Consider the following 23,243-nt stretch of genomic DNA (forward strand, 5'->3'; position numbering starts at 1 on the left):
AAAAAGGTAATTATGGATGAATTATGGAAGACGCTTTAACATCCTCTATTGAGATTTAAAAAAAAAAAAAAAAAAAAAAAAAAAATGTCCATAGATATCATTTTGAATGTAGGACTTTTCTTAAAGTAAAGATCTTCTATTGCTGCAAAACTGTGATGTCACATGGTTAGTGAACAAATCTGCGTTAATTTAACTCCAATCTGGGCCTTTTGTTGACGGAATGCACCTTTAGTCTGATGCGATATTACAGGATTATTAGAGAGATATTTTCCTGCAGCATCAATATAAAGAAACACACACACACATACATGTATGCAGTTTTGCCCCAGAGGAGCATGATGAACGCCCGGGCCATTAACAAATGCAGTAGGCGCTTTAAGTATGATTCCCGGCCCTTCCTCCCCGGTTTGTCCCTCAGCTCCTCCCGGTGAAAACGTGACACACATCAGTTGTGTGACAGGTCACGTGACGGCCGTAGCGTTGATCCGGAAGGGGGGGTGGTATGGAGTGGAGGGGGCGTAAGGGGAGGGAGGGAGGAGGAGGAGGAGGAGGAGGAGGAAGAGGAGGAGGCTGATGTTGCTGAGAAAGTGCGTCAGGTCAGCCACAGGGAACCTGAATCAGACAGGAAGCTGAGCGAGGAGGCTTCAAAATAAAGCTCAGGAGGGACGTAGATTTAGCCCTCTTATTTATGGCTCTCAATCACCGCAATGATTGTCTTTTATATTTAAAAGTAACGTCTGCATGTGCATTGATTTTGAAATATTTTAGTCAGATAAAAATCACTGTTTTCTTACAAAGTTCGAAAACACAGCGGCGTGCCATTATTGCTAAAGACATCTCTAAAATAATAATAAAAAATGAACATAAATGATCTTTCTTGAAGCTGCAGAGAAGTCAAAGTGATTTCAGCAGAATTGGCTGTAAGGTATTTATCGCCTTGCCAGCTGTAATTAAATTATTTGTTTATTGTGCAAAAAAAACCCCAAAAAAACAAAAACATTGCTGTGATGAAAGAATACAACGTGAAGCACTTCGAGGTCAAATCAGGGCCGGTTTTCTTGAGGGCTCAGACAAACGGAGATGGAAGGTAGCTGCAGGGACTGCTAATATCTTTCCGACGGTTTTACTGTGTTGATCTTGTTTTTTTGCTGTCTGAAATTAATACCATAAAAGGGATGCGAATGATTTACTCCATGAACTAATATTTCTATTAACATTAAGTTATTTGTAGACTTCTTCTGCCACTTCAGTTTTGTCGGCAGACTACAACCCAACGTCGAAGGTCCGTAACCGTCGCCACAGTGTGAAACGTCATGACTTTATATTGTATATAGAAGTTATTCTGGAAGCTAAACCTGTTTCGATTCCACATTTGAATAAAGTCCTTATAATCTGTGGTTGTTCATCGCCCTGTCTCTTAAAAATCCCTTTGGTGATCTTGCTCCCTTCCTCCACCCTACCGCTCCCTCTCTTCAATTGTTCCCTTTCTACGCTTCCAACAGTTTATCAACACTTTCTTTACACTTATAAATCACACATTCATGACCTTTCTTTTTCATTATGTGGTGGCAGGAAGTCCATTGTGTCCTAATCTCAACCTAGGACATAGGTCATATATTCCTCTTTTTTACATTTACTTCTATTACTTTGCACTCTAACATACTTAAAATATATATATATATATGTATATATAACAATCTACCCTTAGTGTCGTTAATTAATTAATTAATGGGGATTAATAAAGTGTATAAAATAAAAAATAAAAGTTATTTCAGATTTCCACGGAAGCCGGTTTAGCCACTTTTATTTTGAAAAACCAGGGCGGATGTTGCCTGGCGCACAGTTTCCCTTGACTCTGGTTTGGTCCAGCTCGCCTGCATTCCTCCTCTCTCCAAAGCTTGGCCGATAGAGACAGAGAAAGAAAGGGGGGAGAAAACACAAATTATTCTTCACAGCCGTGTTGGATTTGTATGAACCACGGAGCCGACTCACACCGGGACACACCGGGCCGCGGAAAATATTACCCTCGTCCGGACGGCTCCCTCGGACCTACAATACCGAGAGAGAGAGAAGAAGAAGAAGAAGAAAAAAAAAAAGGCGTGTTTTTCCTTTATAATAACGGGACTTGGCGTTAATGTGTCGGTGTAGGTCAGCTATTGAAAAGCAGCTTCGGTGAAACAAGCCTTTTCCACGGCGGATATCTCCTGGGTTTCCTTTCCTTTTTCCTTTTTTTTTTTTTTTTTTTTTCTTTTTTTTTTTTTCTTTTTTTTTTTTTAAATGAGGATTTGCAAGATGGCTGATGACAGCTAGCCCTAACAAGGACAGAAACGCGACGTCCCCTTTAAGACCAGGAGGGTATATATATATATATATATATATATTTTTTTTTTTTTTTTGGTATTTTATATCAGTTAAACGCATAAATATGGCTGCTTTTTAAATAATAATAATAATGACCACAGCTCGTATTAGCGAGGACCGTCCTTGTGTCCCGACGAAGCCGATGTAGTTTGTTTTATCTGTACCTGAAAGCTGTTGGTAGAAAATGGTGAGGTGACGTCTGAGGTAATTTACGCGATTTAATCGGAGATAAGGAAGTAAAGAGAAATATGTTGTCGGCTAAAAGGCTGAAGCGACGATTTGGTGAATAAAGGTGGAGACCGAAGTAACAACAAAACAAAAACAAAAACAAAAAAAAGCTGAAAAATACTGAATCTTGTGTGCGAGGAGATATTTGATAGATGTGTCGGAGGGGGGGAAACCAAACGGCTCCGCAACCAGCAGCCAACATTCCTGCGGATCCTAAAACCCTTTGTTTTGTGCGCAGGAGCCGGGACTCGACCATTAAAAACGATTAACTATGCAGTAAACAGCCTCGAAATGATGGCCCCGGTATGATTTTCGGTTTAATGAGATTATAAAGGCCTTTGTTGTCGACTGGAAAACCCGGTGGGGAGAAAGCCGCGGCCTGGTTGTGCGCCGATATTACGCGAGCCGTGCCAACATAGCAGGCGATATTCATCAAATGGAAATGTCGCTTTTATGTCAAATTGAAGGGCTCGGAGGTACATGTGTGTTTCGTCTGACCTGTAAAACAGCTTTTTCTAGCCTGCTGCCAAACCGTCGCTGCGCGTATGTATAATTAAATCGCTGGTGGAGGCTCCTCGGGTACTTATTTATGATTCAGTGGACAAAAGCATTGCGCTGCGTTGTTGATTATTTGAGGGAATCAAGCGTCCTTGAGGTCCCGATAAAACAGATCCAGGTTCAGAAAGAAGAAGAAAGAAGAAAAAAAAAAGCTCTCTACGTGTGAATAGTAATCAGGGTGTGGACTCCAGCAGTCCTTTCTCATGCTTGGTTTGTTGGTCTGAAATGGTCCCCAGTCAATCACAATCCGACGTTTAGGTGAAGGGAGCTCTGAAGGTAAAATTAAAAAAAAAAAAAAAATATATATATATATATATATATATATATATATATAAATAAAAGGGCCTGAACAGGAGAGAGGGATCAAGTGTCTTTTCATGTGCTACACAGAGATTGATTCACCTATCGGTCACATAGGTGTTTGTGTAGATATTTAATTCTCTGTGCCTTGTTTCGTGATTTACCTGTAGCAGACGTGGTTGTTTTTTTTTTTTCTCCGCTTCCTGTAGGCCTATAAACACACACACACACACACACAGGAGCTGTAAAAGCTGGCCGAGCGTGATTTAGAGGAAAGGAAAGAACCGTTTACTGTAATCTGCATAACGTCAGCTCTGCTGTTGTGTGTTGAAATCACCCAAGGTGGTGTCATCCTCGCCGAAAGCCTTCTCCGGTTAGTTTTCTGGAATTTGCCTTCATGCTGCAGTAATAAGCAATACTCGTCATCTCGTCAGGGAGACTCGTGTAGTGTGGTCACAAGGGTGGACATAGACAGGCTGATCTTTCAGGACGGCGCCGGGTCTTGTTGTTTTTTTTTGTTTGTTTGTTTTTTTTTATATCTGCGACTCGAGACTCCTTTTTTTTTTTTTTTTTTGAGAGGTTTCCTGTGAGAGACGGAGGTCTGGACGCAGTGGAAACCAGTTAGTGTATGCCTGCCTGCACCATGATGGCCTCTGACATGGCGGAGACGTGGAGGAACTGTTTTGAGGAGGAGCTCATCTGCCCCATCTGCCTGCACGTGTTCTCAGATCCCATCCAGCTGCCCTGCAAGCACAACTTCTGCCGGGGCTGCATCAGCGAGGCCTGGGCCAAAGACTCCTCGCTGGCTCGCTGCCCCGAGTGCAATCATGCTTACACGCAGAAGCCCAGCCTGGAGAAGAACCACAAACTGTCCAACATAGTGGAGAAGTACAACGCCCTGAGCGTGGAGAAGGCCACCACGCCGGCGCTGCAGTGCATCCTGTGCCGCCGAGGCCCGCCGCTCCCCGCAGTGAAGGTGTGCCTGCGCTGCAACGCCCCGTGCTGCCAGTCCCACGTCCAGACGCACCTGCAGCAGCCCTGCTCGGCCCTCGGGCACCTGTTGGTGGAGGCGGAGGCGGTGAAGGCCTGGACCTGCCCGCAGCATGACGAGTACAGGCTGTACCACTGCGAGGCCGAGCAGACGGCCGTGTGTCAGTACTGCTGCTTCGCCCGCTGCCACCCCAGCCACGGCCACGCGGTCACCGACGTGGAGCTGCGACGCAATGACATCAGAGTAAGAGCAGCTACATCCTGCGCACGCACACACACACACACACACACACACACACACACACACACACACACACACGGTGCTCACGTCAAGACGGGAACAAACAAACAAAAATACAGCAGGATATCTGGCATCCTGCAAGCAAAGCTGAAGCTTGTCGATTAATTGATTAGTCATTTAAAAGTATTGATAAGCCACAAATCACTGGTTGCAGCTTTTCTTGGTGTTCTCTTAATAGTAAAGTGAATATCTTTGGGTTTTTGGACTTTTACTCAAACAAAACAAGACGTTCAAAGGTGTCCTCGTGGGATTCTGGGAACATTTGCTGACATTTCATACACTAAACCATTAATCGGGAAAGCAATTATTAGTTCGAGCCCAACTTGCAAGAATTTGTCCCTTCATCAGTGATCGATACGTGTTGGCTGAGTGCATTTACGAACCGCATGGCGCAAGTCAGCGAGGTCGTTTTTCCATCCACTTTGTAGTCGTAAGGCAAACATCACCAGAACAAAGGACATGCTTTTAACGTCCTTCTCTGTCATATTAAAGACCTAAAGTGGAGATTTTCTTTGGAGGGGGTAGGGAGAGAGAGAGAGAGGGGGGGGGGGGGGGTAACAAACCTGCCACAATCTGTTACCGTTCACAAAAATCGCTTTATTCAGTCAAAATCAAGAATTTCCCACTTGAAGAAACGTTTGCATTTGAAGGGTTGTTTTTTTTTTTTTTTTTTTGTTTTTTTCCGAGTCTATCGCACATTTTTCAGTTGTGATCCCTTCCAGCCTCCGTTCTCATCTGTTGGAATGACAAACAATGCAGTGGAGGGTGGAACAATGAGGGGCCCTCAGAGGGCCTTATCTCCTCGGCACAGGTGCATCCGAGCTCAGGGATCGCCAGTTGTGAGGAGGGGGTGGGAGAAGAGTCGAGGGGAAGGGGGATTAAAGTGATTCGTCACCTGATTCTGCGGTCTACTTGGCTATTTTATTTTTTTGTATTTTTTTTTTTTTTGTATTAACCTCTTCTCTTCCTGGGGGTTTGCTCCAGCGGAGGTCAGATTGGTTTTCCTCCCCTTTCTTTATTTTGGGAGGGTGTGTGTGACAGGGCAGCGTAGTCAGAGGGAGAACAACGAAGGCCTCACTACTAACTTGACTCATAGTTCACCCAACACCCTGTTTAGGTGTCAACTGTGTCATGGTAGGGTGTATTTCCTGTTGGTAATGCTATGACTCAGCTTTATGTATAGTTAATCAGTCACCTGGGGCGCATGAATAGTCTTTGGGGTGAGACCTGGGCCCAATTTATAAGCCGTGTTACCAAAACCCTGCACGCATTCCAGCTTCCCTGACGGCAGTATCGATATCTGACTCAAAAGAAATCACGTTTCATCATCTAATGTTTCCTAGTTAGTCTAAATGTATGAAATAAACCAAACGTTATTGATAAGAATCACTTACATTTGGTTATAAAAGAACCCGAGTGGGACATTTGACAGCGGAAACTTTAACTCAACTAGAGATCGAACCATGAGGTGTCAGCGTGACCGGTCGTATCAGCTGTTATTATCTCTTTACAGATTAGTATTTATGTTGGACGATGATTAACAAGTTCATGCATTCTTGAAATCCCCCAAAAAGCGTTCGCTGATGTAAATAGTGATCGTTTTCATTGTTGGCTGGTTACAAGGTTTTATTCTCAATTAATCATTTAATTATTTTAAGTCAAAAAAAATGTTGCAGTTTACTGTAATTTAGGGTCATGTCATCAAATGGCTTGTTTAAAAAAATGTGTGCTGGATTGATTCACTAATCGTTTCAGCTCTAACACAGTTCAATGCGTTGAAAATTCGTTTTTTTATTATTTTGGGTGATGTTGCATGTTTTCCAAATTGTGATTTGTGTTATACAGCAAAAGTAAACCTCCTTCACTTGCATTAGACCCAACTATCGGACTCTTATCGGCTTATTGCAGAGTCGTATCGGTGCATGCGTTGGGCGATAAGATGTTGCAGAAGAAAAAAAAATGCCAAACTAGGTTGGAAATAATTTAGAAACAGAATCCTTCGTAAATCATAAATACCATTAAAAATGAATAGACTTCTAATAAATAAAAGAGCAGAGGGCATCTTCAGCTGAATAAATTGATCACAAGGTACAATGTTTCTCATCTGGGTGGCTTCCCACGTCTGCTAAATGATTTCCTGCGGGAACCGTACGTGCAAATATCAGAAAATAATCCGTTGGCGTTGATAACGGTCGACCGTCGCGTCAACCGGCCGGACTCCATCACTGTTTCTAGATATTTGTCCTGATGGGAGTGACTGAAAAACACATCCTCCATGTTGAATGTGATTAAAACATGCAAAGTGCACCCCCTCCCCTCCTCTCCACACACACACACACATACGGCACCCTGCAGCCCCCGCCCTGCTCTTCACCTCCATCCGCCCCCAACCACATTCACCTCCCTCGCACCATCCACCAGCGACCCCCGGCGAGGACGACCTTCCCCCTGGCCCTCCTCTCTCCTGCTCTGGTGCCTCTGATGGAAAAGACACTGTGGTGAAATGACAGCTAAAGAGCACCCTCCCCTCTTTATACCCCCTCCCTCCCTCCCTCCCACCGTCCCTCCCTCCTTCCCCCAAAGGTATCCCATACATTTAGAGTCTCCCCCCCCAACTCCCCACCCTTCTCCCCTCTGTGAAGCTTCGGCTCCTTCGACCCTGTTCCCCCCCCCCCCCCCCTGGCTTCTGCTCCCAGCCTAACTCAATCAGTCAGCACAACCAGGTCACCGTCCTGGATCTAACCATGCCAACTGTGTGGGTGTGTGCGTGGGTGTGTGTGTGTGTGTGTGTGTGTGAGTGTGTGTGTGTGTGTGTGTGTGTGTGTGTGTGTGTGTGTGTGTGAGTGTGTGTGTGAGAGAGAGAAGAGAGGGAGAGATATCTAGGGCAATGATTCCCAACCATGTGCCGCTGAGGCCCAGGAGTATGGAGGTTTTCATTACTATCAGGCTCCACAGCAGCTGATCACTAATGATAAAATCAGCTGCTGTTGGATGGAATGACTGGATAGTGATGATGATGATGATGATGATGGTGGTGGTGGTGGTATGTGAACAAACCCTCAGCCCGAGGAAAACATCTGATTATCGACTTGTCGGATTAATAATAGATTCAGTCTGTCGGTTCGTCCCTTTGGTCCAGATTCAAATGTCTAAATAACTGTTGGATCGTTGCCTTTTATATTTTGTACAGACATTTATGCTCCTCAGAGGATGAACCCCCAAATGGCATCGGTGACTTTTCGTCTCGCACCGCTATCTGCTTTACGTTTTTGTTTTTGAGTGAAATGTCTTGAACTGTTGTGATGAAGTTTGGTTCAGATATTTATGTCCCATTCAGGGCGAATTTCAGTAACTTGGCAAAACTCTTAAACTCCACCTGGTCAAGTAGTTTGGTTTGAGCTGTAATAGTCACTGTTGATTAATTAATTTGTCAATATAAAAAAATAATAATAATCTACTGATATTCATGGTTATATTTAGCATTTTATTTTCAAGCACAATGCTCAATATTTGCTGGTTAAAGCTTCTTAAATGTGCCTTAACATGACAGTCGACGAAAGACTGTTGGACTTCTGTCCCGCAGGCTGGTCCAACAAGCATTTTGTAAATCTCTGCAGAATTACTAATTCAAATTTATTTATTGATATTCTACAGAATAAAAGATGAATCGAAAAAAAAAAACCTAATTGATGGCGATGAATACCTCATACTATTTTACTAATGGCACTCTTTGCCATGTGTACGCTGCAAAAAATGGTCAACGTGGTAAACGGTACAGCTCAACTGATAATGACATTTGGGAGCCGAAAGTAATACTGTGAAATAAGGAATAAATTCTAATGTCAATATATCAGCTGAAATGGCCTCTTCTCTCTCTATGCTGTCCTTTTCGCTCTCCGCTCTCCCGTCACTCCAACCGGTCGAGGCAGATCGGCGGTCGTTCTGTCGGACGTTTTCTTCCTGTTAAAAGGGAGGTTGTTTTTTGTTGTTGTTGTTGTTTTTTTTCCTTTTAGCGATCGCTCACGTTGGAGTTTTTTTTCTTCTTCCGTATATCGTCGTGAGGTTAAGTTGTACGGACTTTACCGCGTTAGATCCTCCGAGGTGACTTGTGTTGGGATTTGACGCTACATAGATCAAATCAAATTGAAAAACAACAACAACAAAAAAACACAAATCGAGCAATTGTGAACTAACGCTAAGCATCTTTTTCTACATTTTGATCCGTAAGAAGAAAAAAAAAAAAAAATCTCATCATACGTGTGATAAGACAATATTGACCACTAAAATCAGCCAACCAATAAATCAGCTCACACTAACACTGCCTTAGCACAGTTTTAAAGCTGCCCGCACGGCTGCAGTCATATCGACGTTACTTTGCTCTCCTCCATCTTGTCAGCGGGGGCTTGTCCATCATTAAAATGTTGAGCGAGGATTATTCATATTTCACATTAACTATTAATGACATGACGGATTAGCAAATGTGTGTCAGTGACGTTCCTGCCATCTGACTCCCATTAAGCGGCGTAAAGGATTGTGGATCTCGTACGGAGCCATTTGCTCCAATTTCTTTTTTTTTTTTTTTTTTTTTTATTTCGGCCACGAGCTGAGAGTCGGAGGAACGTCTCGGTTTGAGACCTGAGCGTTCGTCCGCTGTTGCTCGAGTGCCGTCGCCCCTCGAAATAACAAGTGCCGTTGCCACAACGTCGCCGCGGCTCGCAGGGCAGCCGCCCGCCGTGTGTGGATGCTCCTCGTTTTGAGAAGGAAAGTCCCGGCCGGAGGAGAGGAGGGGAGGCGCACTGATGGGAGAGACGAGCCGCCTCTTGTCTGCCCATTTATTTATCCCCGCTCGCTGCCCCCGGCTCCCCCCCCCCACCTCCCCACCCCAACATGAGCCCTCGCTCGCTAATGCAAACACAAAATAGCTGCTGGTTGCCATGACAGCATCCCTCCTTCCCTCCTTCCCTCCCTCCCTCCCTCCCTCCCCCACAGGGATTGTGTGTTGGATGGAGACTAAATTAGCCGGCTCCCGGATTCTGATATCTCCGGCATGGGGAGAGGGGGGCGGGGGGGGGGGGGTGTTAGTGAGGCTACCCGAGGTCACAACTTCCACCACGACTTTTTTGTCTTCACCGTCTCTCTTTCTCACCTCGCAGCAAAACCTGTTGAGGCAGCAGGAGCGCGTGGAGGAGCGAGTGCAGGAGATCGAAGAGCAGCTTTGCAAACTCGACTCTGACAAGTGTGTGGTGGAGGTAGGTTTGTTTTTTTGTGGTTTTTTTGTTGTTGTTTTTTTTGTTTTTTTTGCACCTTGCTCAGTGGGCAGCCGTCTTCCACGCCGGGCGTTATAAAATGCGCGGGGCATCGTCGCCAGTGGATTGACATTTGTGTTGCCGTCCCTACAGGACAGGGTGTGCGAGCTGAAAGAGGAGGTGCGCCTGCAGTACCAGCGGATGCACCAGCTCCTGGAGGAGGATCTCGGTCGGACACTGGAGGCACTGGATCGGGCTCAGGCTCGGTTCTGCCAGGAGAACGCTGCCCAGGTTTTGGTTCTGGGGGAGCAGCGCCACGAGGCCCAGAAGCTGCTGAGCTCCATCCACACGGCCTTCAGTAAGGCCGAGGAGCTGAGCTTCATGAAAAACACCAAGCCTGTTAAAATCCTCACAGACAGGTGAGACGGCGGTCGTTGAATGTGGATGTTTGCCCCCCCCCACCCCCCACCCCCCTCCGGGGGCTGTAATCTGCAGGTGGTGCTTCCAAGCAGATGTCATATCTTGAATTTTGCATTTGTCTTGGCGCTCGTTGCAGGTCTCAGGCATGTGTGGGCAGCAGTCTCCCTCCTTATAAAGTCGGAAATCTAAACTCGAAGCTGTTTCTTTCCGAGATCTCAAAAAGAGAGAAGAGCTTGAAAAGAACGCTTGAAGGTAGGAACAGAAACGCGCGTTAGATTGAAATGTCGGGCGGGGCTGTCATCAGTGTGGTTTTTTTTTTTTTTTTTTTTTTTTAAATTTTGATTACCACTTATCTCCTCTTATTTCACACCCTCCTCTCTCCTCCTCTCAGCTCCCCTCACCCCTCCCTCGACCTTCCTGCAGTCGGTCGCTGCGTATCCCAGCGGTCAGAACTCCGGCTCTGGAGCAGAGAAACGGAAACATTCCACTGCCTTCCCAGAGGGAAACGGGAGCGCTGGAAAAAACGCCGCTCCGGGTTTCAAAGACTCATCCTCCTCCTCCTCCTCCTCCTCATCTTCTTCCTCGTCGTTAGCCAAACAGCCCTACCTGGGCTCCGGCTCTGCCTCTGGAGAGGGCCAGTCCACCAATCAGCAGCCTCTCGGACCGTGCGGCCCGCCGCACATCGGCGAGAGCGGCGGGACGGGAAGCGGCAGCGGCTCACTGACCAACCACCATTCGGGCTCCGTGTTCGGCTCCACGCACTTTCCGCCCGGAGGCAGCGGCTCCTCGCACACCTCCCAGCAGGCCGTGCTCCCTCAGTATGGCGGCCGCAAGATCCTGGTGTGTACGATGGATAACTGCTACTGCTCCGGAGTGCCCTCCGTGTCGGGCCACCGCAGCCATCCCCCGTACCCGCGCTCGGGCTCCTTTCCCTGGGTCAGCGCCCAGGACTACCCCCCTCCTCCAGGCCTGGCTTCTGGAGGTCCGTCCATGCAGGGCTTGGCAGTGAGGGACTGGATAGACGCCTCGCAGACACACAGACACGCAGATTTCTACGGGCTGTACGGGCAGCCCTCTACAAAGCACTATGTCACGAGTTAACAGAGTAGAGACACACACACACACACACACACAGATATAGAGACAGACACCAAAATAGCACACCTTTACCGACTTATTTACTGGGAAAAAAAAAACACAATGCAGTTATCCTATACACACGTGAAAATAAATGTTTATATCCACACACACACACACACACACAGATCTAGAACATGTACACACATTCGGGGGCAGGGTTGATCTCTTTGTGTTTTTAATTTTCCTCCTTTCTTTACTTTCGGTCAATGTTTCATGTAGTGTATTATACGTAAAATGCATAAAAGGCCAATTCGGGCACAATTCAGCTCAGCATTTTACACAGAAACAAGACAGAGAGGCCTGAAGAGGAGAGGATGAGATGCTTTTTTTCCTTTTCTTTTCTTTCTTTTTTTTTTTTTTTCTAGAGTAGGAGAGGGATTGATAGAAAACAAACTTTTATTAGAAAATCTTCTCATGCTTCTTTAAGGCTTCTCACCGAGGCTAAAGGGAAAAGAGATCATACCGAGCAGTGTCGAGCTCTCCAGTTTCAGCTCACGTTTCTCTGATATAATCACAGTTGTACTGAGGTCAATTGCCTTATGTTATTAGCATCATATTTTTTTTGTCCGCCTAGCTGACTTTGTTTGATAGATCCTTTTTAAAGCGGGACCGCGGTCCCCTTCGTGTCTCTTAATTTGTATCACCGTGGCACTACTTTCTTTCTTTGCTGAGTTCAGGGATAGATCGTACAGCTTGAACACAAAACGCTCTTCCATGGAACACCCACAATGCACTTGTGGACGCCTTTGCTATGCCTGGACTACAGACGCTGACCCACAGAGGGACAAAAGAGCTGCGTCCCGAAGGGCCGGTTGACCCCAGTCCCCAGTTTTTGAGAATTCGGCCCTTATACCTAGCACTCCCTTCCTGCTGCCACAGAAGGACAGAACAATCTCGTTCTTACAAAGACTGTTCCCATTTAGCGATTACTATGAATTTGTGTTATTTGGTACATCTGTAGGCTTCACGCTTGTCTAGAGAGACTCTTTGATTGTAGAGAAAAAGGCAAGACTGGACAGACCAAACAAATCGAGCATCTGGACGATGTGATGATGCTGTAATTGTACTTCCTGCAGGGCAAAGATGTCACTTCCTCTCAATAAGCACACAAGCTCTTGGCTTCCTGTTTGCAGCTGAAAGCATGCAAGGAAGAGTTTTTTTTTTTTTTTTTTTTTTTTTTTAAAGCACTCAAAAGAAGAACAATGGGTGGGGTGGGGGGTTGGAAACTGTATGCCGTTTTAAAATGAGTGTATGAAAGGAACGAAGGGTGGGAGGAACTTTTTTCATGAACTTTTTCTAAAAGAACTAGACTGGACTGTGAGATGTAAGCAATGGTTCATCATCCTAAAAAGGAGCTGTTACAACAGCCAACATAAAGAGAAAAAAAACAACATAAAAGTATCTTTTTTTGTAAATATTTTGTGAAATGGAAAAATTACAGACGTGATTTGGAGAAGGGTTCCAAATAAACGAGCAAATTTAAACCGGTCTCTGCTGTCAACTGTATGTGTGCAAATATCATCCATTAAAAGACCAAAACCAACAACGTGTTCGGTACCCCCGCCGTGTCTTTGCCACGCAGTGCCGAGCCTTTTTTTTTTTTTCCTCTCGTATTGAAGATGCAAATCCTCAAAAGGGATTCCCACAAATCTTGAGATTTATTTATTTTAAAAAAAAAACTCACCCGAGTGTTTTAATAGTTTTCAGTCATTCATGTCTCCCTCAGGATGAATTGTAATGTCATTGGTGACTTTGAGTCACTTTGGCCAAATACCTGCAGAACTAATTATAATCCCATCAGCCTCAGCTTAGGTTTGTGTTTAGCGCTGATTAACAAAAGTTAGCACGCTAACGAGCTGAATGAGCTTATGTCCTTTTTCAGGGCCGAGTGAGTGTGGAGCAGCGTAATGTGACAGTCAGGATTACCATGATTAATATTCTACTTTACTGCTTACCACTTTTAATTAATGTTCACGTTTCTCGGACAAAAAAAAAAAAAAAAAAGTGTTTATTTAAATTAAATATCGTTTTGCGGGGCAAATATTTTTTTGTCACGGTGGCGCATCTGGCCTCTCGTTATAAATAGGAAAAGAGGGCTGGTTTTGGTCGGTTTTATTTAGAGTAATCCTCCAATATCTCATACATTTTGTCATCCACACACAGTCATCTGTTTACTCTTCGTATGACTTTAAGAATAGAAAACATCCTCCCACCTGTGCTCTTGACGAGACGCGCGATGTCTGCTGCTCCTTCCTAAGTAAACATGCAAATAATCAGCCCGGCTGCACTTTTCTATGTAATCTAATACTCTTATTAATTTATCTTAAAGGACACATCAGCAGAGGGAAAAAAAAAAAAAAAAAACCAACCTATTTAGACACAACTTTTAATGTCTCCGTGTCCATTAAGTACAAACAGGGCTCGTGAGTATGTGGGGGTGGAGGCCTGCAGAGAGAAAACAGGATGGAGAGAGCGAGTCTCGAGATGACTCGTCAGTCGGAGGGAGTGTGTGTTCCCCTCAGCCTGATTAAACTGTTGCTTATTGCTTTCCTCTACTCGGCGCTTTGAGCCTCAATCCCATGCACACAGCTGGGATGATCCATCTGAAAGTATTTGAGGGACCAATGAATGCAGAGTGGAAATAAAAAAAAATAAAAAATTTTAAAAACGACTTCAGGAGAGGAAAAAAAAAGGAGAGGAACGTCTCGTTTAGGTCATGTGATACGGGGCGGCTTGAAGGAGCCGTCTGACGCTTATTTGCATTTTTAACGCCAGAAGACTGATATGACTCTGATTAGCTTAGCACAAAGAGTGGAAACGGAGGGAAACGGCTAGCGTAGCTCTATCCACTTGAAGCAAAAATATAAACTACGGGCCATGAGGCGTTAAGAGCAGCTTGGCATAAAGACTGGAAACAGATATCCTGTTCTCAATTAATATTTAATGAATCGTTAATCCATCCAAAAAAAAAAATCAAAGTCCAAAAAAAAAGCTTGGCCACTTTATGGCAGGTTATGTCCTGGATTGTTTCCTGGCAACCTGTGGACTATGACTGGTCTCAGGACCAGTACCTTCCTGGCTTAATGCTAAGCGAAGCTAACCCTCTGCTCATGGTAACTTATTTGGTTATAACCCACAATGGATGGGGTTGTTTTTTTTACACATAATTTTGTAAACATTAAAACAAATAAAATAAAGTATTGCATGTTTAGGTAAAGGTGAGCCGTTTCTCTTCCAGCCAGCTGTTGACCCAAACGCTCACACTTTATGCTGAACTAATTTAATCAGCTTCTGGCAAAATATAGCTTCATATTTGGCGTATGAATATTCTCAGCTAATTCTCAGATATCGTGTTTCCAAAACTTTCCCTTTCATGGGTCTCGTCGTGAAATCGCTTCGTGGCTTTGTTTCCAATAAACTGAAGTCCATCTGTCGAAGAAGATCATTTGATGCGACTGCAGCGCACCAAAACGGACCTCGAGGTGAAGTCGTTCGGTCGGCTGCTGCTTCGGAAGTTAAAGAACAGCTGTTTCTTCGTGGTTTTTAGTGAGACACGCATTCGTCTACGCGTCACTTTCTAGTCTCCGAACGCCGTTTCTTTCCCTCCGTCAAGAGCAGTAGTTAACGTGACGAGAAACACTTCAATCGTTCTGCCTCTCGCTCCGCCCTCGTCTTCCTCCCACATCTCTTTCTCTCTCTCTGTCGAGCTGAAGCAGAGGTTCTGATGTGCGGCCTTTTTTCTCACGTCAGCAAACCTCAGCAGAGACACAGGCAGCCAAGAGGCTGTGGGGTCGGAGGTGCAGCATAAATTACAGCACTGCTTTTTCTGTCTTTTCTCTTTCTCTTGACACACACACAGTACCAAACGCTCCCCCCTTTCTCTCCTGACACACACATTTTTCTCACACTTGTGCGCACAGCTGTCGAACAGCTGCTTGATCCACGAGGAAAGAGAAAGAGGCAGTAATCCTACGTCTCCGATATGAATCTATGACACATACTGTCTGGCTCCTTTAAATTACCCCACCTCACCACACACACTCATACACACACACACACACACACACACACACTCATACACACCCACACGCTGAGGGGAAACGTTTTAATTCACTGAAAAAGGGGAACCATGGGGCTTTTTGTTCTCTCATTTATAGGCTCCAACAGACACATAAAAGACAGATAAAACACTAAAAAGACAACCATAAAGGAAAGCTCATTTTTAGTCTGCACACTTGGTAAATTATTTGTCACTATTTTCTATCATCCATTACAGAAAGAGTGTAAAGCCCACATTGATTCTCTTGTGTGTTTGAGGTAAGGCTGAGTTTAGTTTAGCATAAAGACCGGAAACAGCCAGCTTCACTCTGTCCAAAGTTAACATTTGCCACCCAGCTACTAAAGCCCGCAAATTAAAGTTATCCCTTGTTAATGCATACAGAAAATGGGAAAGTTTTTGAACGCTTAAGAATTTTCCTTTTTAAATGACTTGAAAACATCATCAGTTTTTCCATACAAGTCCTAAAAGCAGATAAAGAGAAGCTGATTAAGCCAAATTTGATTCAAAAACTATTATTATTATCATTAGTATTAATAGAAAAATTATCCAATATTGCATGAAACTAAAACTAAGCATTTCCGTTAATAGTCACATGAGTCCCGCACGTCGGCTTTTCTCTCCGGGATCTTGTTGGGTTTCCTCAGGAGATCATTCCTGCCCACTTCAATCAGACTGTACAATACCGCACCTGTGGCCAAATCTGTCCTTCACCATTAACACTGATGCACTGTTGTTTAATTTAGTTTAATTTTATTCTATTTTATTTGTATATACTGTGCATATATATTTTTTTTATATATATATTTATATTTTTACTGCTTCCATTTTTATTCTGCAATTTTTTTTTTTATTGCTTTTGCTTTATCTTCCATGCTGCTGTAACGGAAAAAAAAAAAAAATAATTCCCCCTGTGGGATCAATAAAGTATATCTATCTATTTATGAACTTCCTGCTTCAAATACTTCCACAATCAACTATTTCTACTGGTTGAAGGTCAGGATTTGGACTCTGCCATTCACCAAACATTAACTTCATCTATATATAAACTATCTATCCAACTTTGTCCATATTTGTAGAACGACTTGTGTTCTCAGGGTTGTTGTCTTGCTGCATGACCTGACATTTTTCCACATAAAATACACGGATATCATTCACAATTAATTGTTCTATCATCGGTGGATATTAAGCTACCAAAAGCACGAGGTTAGCTCAGCTTAGCTTGACAAAATTGACAATAGTTTCCACCCAGCTCCTCTAAAACTCACAGCTCGTTCTCGTGAGGGATCACATGCTGGACTGCAGTCCTGCAGGAGACACCAGAACATTAGTGGTATATAACCAAGAAACAAACCATCGTCACTTTTTAAATTCACATTTTTGTGTGGTTGAAATAAACAAGCTTATAATATGTAAGTCGGTGAGACACAGCTGAGAAGCTGTAAATGACGTGCTTTATTTGGTGTGCTTCTTCTATTCCAGTGGGTCCTTTATTTTAGGACTTTTGTTTGTCTTCGTGCATTTATTAACAAGTCAGTCCTCGTGCTAAGCTAAGCTATCCGTCTCGTCTCGGCCGGCTCTCCTTCCTCCTCCTTCTCCTCCTCCTCCTCCTCCTCCTCCGTGTTTTCTAAATGTGAGATGAGACTCTCCCCGGTGCCGTCGGAGTTAAACGTAGCAGGGAGTCAGGGGCCCGGAAGGAGGAACACCACTTGTACATTCTGTCTGTTTGAGACGAGAGGAAGACCGAACAATGAGAATCTTTGTGAGACAAGAAGAAGAAGAAGAAGAAGAAGAAGAAGAGGCTGTTTGCAGGCCTCCCAGGCCCTCTGAGTCAGTCACATACAACGTTACACAGCATAAAATACATACTGTAGCACACTGTTCCTACAGCAGGAGCTCACTGGTCGACATTGATCACCTCTGAATGTATTCTGCTGGGCCAATATTAATAAGCTGAATGTAGTTCAAGTGATAGCACATGCTGCTTCTACTTGCTTTTAAATGAAATGGACCCTGGATGGAAAGGATTAGTCTCAGTGCTGTAATTAGACTTTTCTGAGTACAATTTATAATGAATAAATCTAATCATACATATATATATATATATATATATATATATATATATTTTTTTTTTTTTTATTATGATCACAGGGATCTGAAGATTTATAGGTTACAGACTCACTCAGCCGTGCTCATCAGGAGCAATTTGTTGCACCTGTGACGTTGTCCATCACCCGCTGGGAGACGGTTGAAAGAGGTCAGTTCGGTGCTCGGTTTGCGTCTCCAGAGGTTCGATGCCTTTAGTTGACTGACCGGTACGCTGCGTGTCGAGTGAAGATGTGTTTTTTTTGTTCTTTATTGTAATGCCGTGGACTGTTGCTAAATTCGTACTCTGTTCATCTTCCCACTGACTCCCAACTTTGATTTTGTTTGTTTGGGTGTAATTCGTCAGTTCTTGTATCATGTTTATAGACTTTGTGGGCGGCTGAAGGGAGTTGTACTCCTGCAGCCTTCCCATTTACTACCCAAAGGGGCCTACTTTCTGTTTCTGCGTCATGTGCAGCGCTTCTGGTTATTTTCCCAACTAGCGACCCCTGTTTGTCAGGCTTTGTGTTTTTAGGAAGATAACTTCACACTACGAGGATGAGAAGCGTAACAGTTTCCCTCTGAATTATAGCGAGGTATAAAGAGAAGGGAGCTTATATTGGACATAATAAAACTGTACTTAAATACAGCCCTTTAGTAAACGTCTGTAGTTACATTCCACCTCTGGGCGGAGGTGGAAGACTGCTCTTGCCGTGCAGATGTTTTCAACCCACACACCCCGCTAATGTGCAAGAGGTTTGCGTAGAGATATTTGTCACTGCAGCCGGGCGGAGAAGATTATAGCACCGTACCGTGAGGTCCTCACCCAGACAGGTGGATACAGCACCACCTGCCTGAGACTCCTGCCCGTCAGGACAAATCAAATTTGATTTTGAGATTGCAGCCATTGTTCAGAATTTTTATTTTTTTTAAATAACATATATGTATATATATAAATATTTTTTGGCATTTGCACCGCAAGAATTCTGTAACACAGGATGTTATTGATGTATTTCCAGACAGTACTGACAGTCAGGAATAACACGTGTCTGTATTTTCAGTTCCGATCAGCTGCTAAACACACAACAATTTGACATTTTAGAAGTCAAACTTCTCAGTTGTACAAGTCAGCAGGTCTCAGCGTTTTTTTTCACCTTGTGACAGGGTGAACATTTCCAAGTTAAGAGCGGTTCAGTCCAAGAGTGAGTCTGATTGTCGTGTAAAGAGGCAAAACGATACAGTATGTTGAGTTTCAAGGTTCATCACAAACCTCAGAAAATAGTCAAAACTTGTGGCACGAGTTTAACATAAGGTTAGAAAAATAAGCTAATTTTAGAAGCAAGTTGCATCATGTTACAACCACCTGGCTTCATTTTGTGATCCCCTGAGGACCACCTGGTGAATACACCTGTAATGTATTAAGCAACCTTTAAAGTCTTCTCTTAACTTTTCTGGTTATGACTGATGAGGAGATAAAACAGGTGATGGAGTGTATAAGACTTTCTTTCTCCAAGGTGCTTCAGAATCAAAATAATGGATCGAAAGTCGAGACCATAACTTTGGAAATGTGTTAAAAACCTTTTTATTTTATTTTTTTTATTATTTATTGTGCAGCAGATGGGAGTCTTTTTGTCCAGATGGTTAGAAAAGTCTTTGAGGATTCAAAATGTTCCATCAGGAAACCTATCGGTGTTTTTTTGATCAACCATCTGGGATTTTCAAACGTCACCGATTATTATCTTTCACATAAATTGTGACACAAATGTATTCTAATGTTATGAAGCACGAACTGAGACGATACTTCCGTATAAGTAGGATATCGTACTGCTCGACTAATGCCAGTTCAATTTAATGGTAAATTCAACCCTGTGTAGTCCACCCCCCCCCTCCCCCCAAGCTGCTGTCTCCCACAGAGGCCTCCCCACACACTCAGTTGCCGTCTCAAACAGCTGACTCCACCTGATTGTGACCACGAGGAACACTTTCCTTAACTTGTCAGTACGTTTGTGCAGCAGAGCAACTCAATCCAACTATTTCATTCAAGCGTTGTTTTTTCTTATCTTTTTATTCACATATAGTCTCTGCAATTCTGGACAGATTATACATTCAAGAATATCAAAAGGAAATGCTGAAAGAGGGAATTCCCTCACCAACCCAGAGAGCACATAGAAATGCATTGGGACGTACAGTACATAAGCCTCTGTTAAAAATCTGCCAGCATATATTAGATATGCAAACATTATAGACTATAAAGTACATCAGGGTAACAAATACTCTATAACATGTGCATAACGTAACATATAAACACAGGGCCGAACTATTTACAGTTGATCAAAAAAAATGTAGTACCTCTTAATCATTTGTTTTTGTCTTTTCTTTTTCTATACATATTGACACGTACAGTATTATTCTTTAGCGGGGAGCGTTGGACAGTTTCTCCAACATTCTTGAAATCTCGCACACGCCACACGAGCTGTTGTTTAAAAGCCCTCTACGCTCTACTTCACCATAAATAAGACACCTACAAAAATATACCTCACTTCAAACAGAGCCAGAGCAGGAAAAGCGCGTACAGCCGTTGTGGAATGATGCAAAATAAAACAACATGAGAGGGAGATGGGAGCGGGTGGGGATGGGGGTGGTGGAGGGTGGTGGTGGTGGGGGGGCTGCTGGTTTCCAGGACAGCGTGTGAAAGAGCTTAACGAACATGTTGGAATTCTGGTGAAAAACAGCATTTTTAATAGGAATGTTTGAGGTTGTGACAGGCTGCGGACGGCGGCTCCGATTGGCTGGGACAGTGGTGGTGACGTGGGTGGACGGAGGAGGAGTGGTGGGGGTCAATTTCCTGGCATGGGTTCCCTTTGAAGGCAAACGCCCCTCCTCTTCGTAGAGGCCAACACGGGAAGATGTGTTGAGATTAGTAAACATCGGCGATACGTGAACACAGGGGATTAAAAACTCCAAGTCCATGTTGGATTAGTAGTGTGTGTACATTCACAGGTATATTCCCATCGTACTAAGGCTCAGGAGGGTGTGTGTGTGTGTGCGTGTGTGTGTGCGCGTGTGTGTGTGTGTGTGTGTGTGTGTGCGCGTCCTGCTGCTGTAGCTGCTCCTCCTGAGTAGTTGAAGACTAGAAGTGAAGCTATTTTTTCTTGGAGTTGACGCTCTTGCAGACCCAGTTCATGCCCTCCTAAAAATTGCATTTGAGAGAAAAAGCAGCGCGATGAGAAGAACCGAGTGACGGCACACAAATGCAACAAAGAAGACGCCCTACTCGTCAGCTCACCTGAATGCCCTCACCAGTGAGGGCGGAGCAGGACTGGATCTGCCACATGCGATCCCGGATGGTGTGCAGATTGAGACCCTCTGCGATCTCGGAGGCCGGGGCGGCTGTCAGCAGGTCCTGCTTGTTTGCGAAGATCAATACAGGAACGCCGCTCAGTTTTTCTTCATCCAGCAGCTCAGCCAGCTCCTGCAGTGAACACACGTGTTGATTATAAATAAAGAAACACACACACACACACACACACACATCCTGCGACAGGAAGCATAAAAACCAGAAGAGACTCCAGTGCTTCATGTTAATAAAAAAAAAAAAAGCAGAACTGAAGACTTCAGAACTTGAAACTTGGACACTCGTGAAAGCAGACCTGAGTCCTGTTAGACGCTTGACACATGATTTCCTTAAGACTGGATTGATGCTTGAAAGGAAAATTAATCTAATTGTCCTGCTAAACCCCTGATCCATTAAAAAAAAAAAAACTACAAATATGGGTATAGCCACCTACTTTGAATATTGAATTAACAATCCTCTGCTTTGAAATAAAAAAAACAATAAGTTTTGCATCTGACTTGTGATTTGCTTACAAAGACATGAGATTTGACTTAAAGTAAAAAGTGAAGTAAACGGCAACAGTTAGATGATCAACAATTAGTTGTGTCGTTGTAAGTCATTTTCCAAACAAAATATGGCTAAAATTTGCTTTTCAGCTTTTTAAATTTGATATTTTGTGGTGTTCTTGGTCTTTTATGACAACAAACTGGATATTTTGACGGGCTTGGACGGTTGGAAGGACGAAGAAAGCAATCTGAAGACGTTACCTCGAGTAATTTGACAAGTTTATAGACGAAATGAATCATAAATTAAATGGGAAAACAATCTACACGCTATAGATAATGAAAATAATCGTTACGTGCAACCTTACAGTAAATGCATACTGTACATACCTGACCCGTTTCCTCAAACCTCTTTCTGTCGGCGCTGTCAATGACATAAATCTGGAACAAAATGAGTTTTATTCGTTACCTCGTGACCAAAGTAAGTGGATCAAAACGGCCTAGCGAGGACTCCGCGTCGCATTTGATCGTCAGCCTCTGCTCACCAGCACGTCTGTGTTTTCAAAGTAGTTTCTCCAGTACGGCCGGATCTTCCTCTGTCCTCCGATGTCCCACACATTCAGCTTAAACCCCTGAGACTGGACGCTCTTAATGTTGAATCCCTGCAGGAAGCAGAAGACATCCGGCATGTTAAGACAATTTGTAAACTTGCACAAAGAAAAAAAAGAAAAAGCAATGTCACCCATCCTCGGTGTACTACACCTGTCTTGCTGTAACTTTGCGTGTCTTTCTTTCTGACCTGTGTCGGGGTGATGTGGCTGATGTCCTCGGACGCCAGCTGTTTGAGCAGCGTGGTCTTCCCGCCGTTGTCCAGACCCAACAGCAGTATCCGAACCTCTTGGTCCGGTGTGCTCTTTAGCTTACGGAGGATGGACAGCAATCCCTGTAAACAGCAGTGAAAACATCCATGTGATGTTTTGACTTTTGCCGGGTGGAGGAGGAAGAGGAAGAGGAGGAGGAGGAGGTGGAGGGGCACCTGGACCCTCCTCCTCCTCCTCCTCCTCCTCCTCCACCAGCAGGCCGCGAAAGAGCATTTCTAATGCAATAAGTCCTCTCCTGACGGTAACGGTACACGACGGACACACCGGTCGCACCTGCGCGTATCTGGTCACGTTCATCTTCCTGCTCGTTGTGAACAACGCGGCGCTCAGCTGACGCAAATGGGAGCTAAACGCTGCTAACGTGCTAAGCTAATCTCCCCCCCCCCCCCAGACAACTGAACGGAGCAACAAGGCAGCCCGTGCAAGCTCAATGTGTTGTTGTTTTTTGTTTTGTTTTTTTTCCTCGTCAAGTTGCGGGCGGCGGAGTTTATCCGACCGGAGATAAACACGGAGCTTGACGTTTTACAGTTCGTGGCTAATTACTGCGATCAAATTAAACTCACCATCTTGTTGCCTTCTGTCCTGGAGACGCCACCGAGGGTTACTAAGGGCGGTGACGTCAGACGCACAGTTACGCACAGTTTACGCACACTTACGCACGAAACTCGGGCTCGTGCTGCGTTCAGGTAACATCAACAGAGAATTGGAAAAAAACAAAAACAAACAGCCCAGCCGAACCGCTGAGACTTCCTGGGAGCGTGTCCGCTTTATTATTTTTTTTTTAAGGTATTGCACCCTCATGTTAACCTTTTAATCATTATTACATTAGCTATGTTTGC

General features: G+C 44.2%; 2 protein-coding genes across 2 annotated transcripts; one reads left to right on the plus strand and one right to left on the minus strand.

Annotated features, from left to right (window-relative positions):
• Positions 1 to 1,859: 1,859 nt before the first annotated feature.
• trim8b (tripartite motif containing 8b) lies at positions 1,860 to 13,090 on the plus strand. The gene is made up of 5 exons (XM_069160259.1): positions 1,860 to 4,681; positions 9,892 to 9,987; positions 10,138 to 10,403; positions 10,541 to 10,656; positions 10,796 to 13,090. Exons 1-5 carry the CDS (start codon positions 4,076 to 4,078, stop codon positions 11,503 to 11,505), a joined length of 1,794 nt encoding a protein of 597 aa, XP_069016360.1. The 5' UTR covers positions 1,860 to 4,075; the 3' UTR covers positions 11,506 to 13,090.
• Positions 13,091 to 20,333: 7,243 nt separating this feature from the next.
• Positions 20,334 to 23,027, minus strand: arl3b (ADP ribosylation factor like GTPase 3b). Its single transcript, XM_069160264.1, has 6 exons — positions 22,968 to 23,027; positions 22,323 to 22,466; positions 22,069 to 22,185; positions 21,914 to 21,964; positions 20,973 to 21,158; positions 20,334 to 20,876 (listed from the first exon to the last, which is right to left on the minus strand). The coding sequence occupies exons 1-6, from the start codon at positions 22,968 to 22,970 to the stop codon at positions 20,829 to 20,831; spliced, it is 549 nt and encodes a 182-aa protein (XP_069016365.1). The 5' UTR covers positions 22,971 to 23,027; the 3' UTR covers positions 20,334 to 20,828.
• Positions 23,028 to 23,243: the final 216 nt, after the last annotated feature.

This window comes from Embiotoca jacksoni, unplaced genomic scaffold (genome assembly GCF_022577435.1).
Source record: "Embiotoca jacksoni isolate LCO1_2020_lvr unplaced genomic scaffold, fEmbJac1.0.p SCAF_26, whole genome shotgun sequence".
NCBI classification, from domain to species: domain Eukaryota; kingdom Metazoa; phylum Chordata; class Actinopteri; family Embiotocidae; genus Embiotoca; species Embiotoca jacksoni.